Here is a 2117-nt window from a genome sequence, read left to right as displayed (position 1 = left end):
ATGATAAAATATTGGAGGAAAAAGAAAGCCAAGAGTACAGTTTAATTCAGAAAGTACTGGAGTCTCTTCGTACTCTCTAAGTGCCAAGGCAGAGCGCTCTTTATTAAACTTTGGTTAAAGCTGACTTGCACATTCAAAATTAAAAGAATCAAAGATCATGTACTTCAACACCTCCCTTTTACAGATAAAGAACAAATGCTGATGTAGCTTAATAAGTGACTACATAACAGCACAACCAGGACTAAAGTGAGGTCTACTAACTATTTCTTCCATAAGTCCAGTGGTCCTCAAACCAACTACACAGCAGAGTGCAAATCTGAACCCAGAGTACAATCTCAACCATGTATAACACCCACCAGAAAAGTATACACAGGGGAAAAAGGCTGGCAGTAGAAGATTAAAACATTGATAGTGTTTGTCTCTTGTAGGCATGCCTTTAAACATGTTTTTCCATCTACTTTTCTGCCCAAAGTTGCTCTGTGTAATGCTGTCCAATACAAGACTCTAGCCACATGGGCCATTGACATTTGAAATGTAACCAGGCTGAACTGAGATGTGCTTTAAATGTAAAAAACACCTGAGATTTCAAAGACTTAGTGTAAAAGGTAAATGTGAAATATCTCATTAGTATTTTTTATATAGAATACATGTTGAAATAATATTTTGGATGTATTCGGTTAAAAATATTATTAAAACAAATTTCACCTTTTCACTTTTTTCAATGTGGCTACTAGAAAATTTAAAATTATGTGTGTGACTCACAGTACTGAACAGCACTGCCTGATAATTAGCAAGTAATATGTTTCTAATGGAATTAAACCTACAATTAATTAAAGGCATAGTCATTATAATACATTTAACAAATTACTAACTTCTTACAAGTTACTATTTAAGGAAGGGCCAAGAAATCCTCTAAGCACATCATTTTAAACAGCTGTTTCCCATCTCTACTGAGCACAAAACTGACGGACAGGATGGTATTGTAGACCAGCTGTATAGCACAAAAAGCTCTAGATCACAGATGGGAGAACTTGGACTCCACTATTAGTTCAGATGCAGACTGTTTCCAAGTTGCTCTTCCTCTGAGGACCTCAGTTTCCTCAACTATAAAATGAAGTGACAAGCCAGTGACTTCTCTAGTTCTTTGCAAAGCAAATAGTCTATAATCTTCTAACTTGGTGGCTGTGAAGTTAGACAAGACATGAGGAAGAACCACCCAATTAAGAGAGGTCAAACTCAACAAAGAAGAATACGGCCCTTTGAATCCCTGCATAATTTGGCCATTGTAGCCCTGGCATTCATGAGGCTAGGAAATGATACTGGAGAGCGCTTCCTGGTCCCCCAAGACGATTCCAGAAGAATGAATTCCCTTGTTGCCTGCAGGCTGCATCCCTCCAGTTCAAGAAGCAATCACACAATATGGTAAATCAGGTAATTTTCTTCATTCAAAATGAAAACAGTAGAACTGAAATTAACAAAGAAGGCTATAATTACCCAGAGAATCTCTGCTAAATGTCGAGCTCGTCTGAGTTTCCATATTACAGCCCTCTTTAGTTTGATGATACTCTGCCAGTTCTTTTAAAAAATGCATAAGAAAACCTAAAAAACATAATGCATACAATTGTTTCAGAACTTTCAACCACTGCTGTTTATACAATCTTAGTTTTATAACAATATCATTTTTTACATTATATATCTTTCCTTTTTTTAAGAGACAGAGTCTTGCTCTGTCACCCAAGCTGGAGTGCAGTGGTGTAATCATGGCACACTGCAGCCTCAACCTCTTGGGCTCAAGCAATCCTCCCACTTCAGCCTCCCAAGTAACTGGGACTATTTTTCGTAGAGACAGGGTCTTGCTATGTTGCCCAGGCTAGTCTCAAATTCATGGCCTCAAATAATCCTCCTGCCTGGGCCTCCCAAAGGGCTGGAATCACAAGCATGAACCACTGTGCCCAGTCATATCTTTTAAGAATAAATCTGAGGAAAGGCCTTTTCAAGCAGGATACAAAACCTGGAAGGAATAAGGAGAAATATTAATCTAACTACATAAAAATTGTACATATGGCATAAAATAAGATAAAAAAAAATACACTGGGAAAAATACTTGCAATACTATA

The 2117-nt window shown here is 37.4% G+C and overlaps 1 protein-coding gene across 5 annotated transcripts in view; it reads right to left on the bottom strand.

Moving 5' to 3' along the window:
• The window catches only part of OFD1 (OFD1 centriole and centriolar satellite protein), a 32960-nt gene that overhangs the window by 23288 nt on the left and 7555 nt on the right, over positions 1 to 2117 (bottom strand). For 4 of the 5 annotated variants that reach the window (XM_017508822.2, XM_017508821.2, XM_017508825.2 and 1 more), the window contains exon 6: positions 1495 to 1599. The exons of the other annotated variant lie outside the window; for it this stretch is intronic. In XM_017508822.2, coding sequence (XP_017364311.1) covers positions 1495 to 1599 — 105 coding nt within the window. The remainder of the gene's footprint in view (positions 1 to 1494; positions 1600 to 2117) is intronic. 5 annotated transcript variants of the gene reach the window in all.

The sequence above is a fragment of the Cebus imitator genome, unplaced genomic scaffold (assembly GCF_001604975.1).
Source record: "Cebus imitator isolate Cc_AM_T3 unplaced genomic scaffold, Cebus_imitator-1.0 Scaffold401, whole genome shotgun sequence".
In the NCBI taxonomy this organism is placed as follows: domain Eukaryota; kingdom Metazoa; phylum Chordata; class Mammalia; order Primates; family Cebidae; genus Cebus; species Cebus imitator.
Note: the sequence above shows the minus strand (reverse complement) of the source record. Positions and strands in the feature narration are given on the sequence as shown.